Source organism: Fukomys damarensis, unplaced genomic scaffold, assembly GCF_012274545.1.
Source record: "Fukomys damarensis isolate Sample0158 unplaced genomic scaffold, DMR_v1.0_HiC HiC_scaffold_19, whole genome shotgun sequence".
NCBI classification, from domain to species: Eukaryota; Metazoa; Chordata; class Mammalia; order Rodentia; family Bathyergidae; genus Fukomys; species Fukomys damarensis.
Window position 1 is genome coordinate 61,845,381 of NW_022900931.1, and position 1,907 is coordinate 61,847,287.

A 1,907-nucleotide genomic window follows, 5' to 3' on the forward strand; every position below is an offset into this window, starting at 1 on the left:
GGGGAGGGGAGGCTGCAGGCCCCCGGGGCAGGGATGTGGGCCGGGGGATAGATTTGGAGCCGTAGGACCAGTGTAAAGTGCCAGAGGAACTGGGGTGGGGACACAAGGCTGTAATCCCAGCACTCTGAAGGCTGAAGCAGGAGGCTCTCTTGAACTGACCCGATCTCAAAAGCAAACAAACGGAACAGAAGGTGCAAAAGGGACCTGGGAGGAGGACGGTGACATTTGGGCAGCTGACGCCCGGAGTGGGAGCAGGTGGAGGATCTGGGCTCTGCTCACCCGGGTCCTCTCTCTGCCCCCATCCAGGAACCTTACTGCCTCTGTACCCCACCCCGCCAGTGGGCTCCTTTCCTCTGCTGAACCTGCCTACACCCCTGTACCCCATGATGTGCTCCATGGAACACCCCCTGTCGGCAGACATCGCCACAGCCACCCACGCAGATGAGGACGGGGACACGTGAGTGACAGCCCCTCAGGAGTGGGAGGGTGCGGTGCTCAGCCCCGGGGTCTCCTTGCTGCTGCTGTGCAACCTTAAGCAAGGCCTTGCCCTCTCTGAGCTTCAGCCTCCTCCTCTGAGAAGCGGGCTCCCAAAGAGCACTTACCTCCTAGACTGCCTCTGGAGCAGTGGTCTTCACATTTTTTCAGAGCTGGGGATTGAATCCGGAGCCTCATGCATGCCAAACACGCTCTACCACTGAGCAACACCCCTGCCCCTCAGTTTTTTTGGTCACAATGCAAAAAGGAGAAATACATTTCTGATCAATTGTCTATTTGAATTATGCACATAAAGCCCCTAGTGCTGGGCCTGGTATAGTATTATTCAATGAGTGCTAATAAATATTACAGTTATTGCTACTTTATCTCCATCCCAGTGTGCATGCACACACAAACTTGAAGTAAAAATTGCACAAACTGGTGACATATACCAACAATCCTGGTACTTGGAAAGCTGAGGCAGGGAGATCTCAGGTACAAGGCCAGCCTTGGCTACATGAATTCAAGTCTGTCCAGCCTGCACTACATAGCAGACCCTGCCAAAAAAAAAAAAAAAAAAAAAAAAAGCACAAACAAAACAATACTCTTATTTTACAGGACCTATTTTGATCTTTGCTATTCTAGTCCGCTTCATTATCTTGTGTTCATAGCCAGCTAAGTTAGACAGTCCCTTAAAGTGATTTCACAGTCCCTTGGCTTGTCACCTGCAGTTCAAAAACATGCTTCCTAGGCTGCCCAGAGTCCTGGCTTTGACCCTGTGCCAGGCACATAATATGTACTGAGTACAATTGACCAGGATGATTATTGTGATTAGGTGGATCTGGGTTTAAATCTTCGACGGCCGATGTCTTCCCCACCCCGTGCCTCCTATCCCCCCGCCACCATGAAACCAGGAACTAAACAGAGATGGTTTCTCTGAAATCATGTACTCTCTCAACACTAAGGGAGGCTGAGGCAGGAAGATCCCAAGTTCAAGGGCCACCAGAGCAATTTAGTGATAACCCATTTTAAATAAATAAAAGGGCTGGGGGTGTGGCCCTGTGGTGAAGGCTCTGGAGTCTATCCCCAGGACCACAGACACAGGAAATGGACAAGGGCCCCCTGAGTAACCTACATCCCTGAGCCTCAGTTTCCCTGTTTGGAACCCGGGCCTTATCCTAGCACCCATCATGCTTAGGGTTCGGCGAGATGAGGTACACAGGTGAAGAGCGCAGAAAGGAGCTGAGTGAACAAAGCTCAGTTCTTGGGAGCAGAGCGGGCGGCCTGCAGGTGAGGTGTCAGTGGAGACCATCTGTGGGCCCCAGCGGAGAAAGTGCCTGCTACCTAGAGGGCCCCATCAAGCCGGCTCCTCCCACTCCGGGTGCCCGGGGGTCATCTGGAGTCAGGTTTCCTTTCTATCTGTCCCCAGGGGT

The 1,907-nt window shown here is 52.5% G+C and overlaps 1 protein-coding gene across 1 annotated transcript in view; it reads left to right on the top strand.

Moving 5' to 3' along the window:
* The window catches only part of Bcl3 (BCL3 transcription coactivator), a gene marked incomplete at its 5' end in the record, with an annotated part of 9,951 nt that overhangs the window by 1,493 nt on the left and 6,551 nt on the right, over positions 1-1,907 (top strand). The window contains one exon of the mRNA XM_033765999.1: positions 307-457. Coding sequence (XP_033621890.1) covers positions 307-457 — 151 coding nt within the window. The remainder of the gene's footprint in view (positions 1-306; positions 458-1,907) is intronic.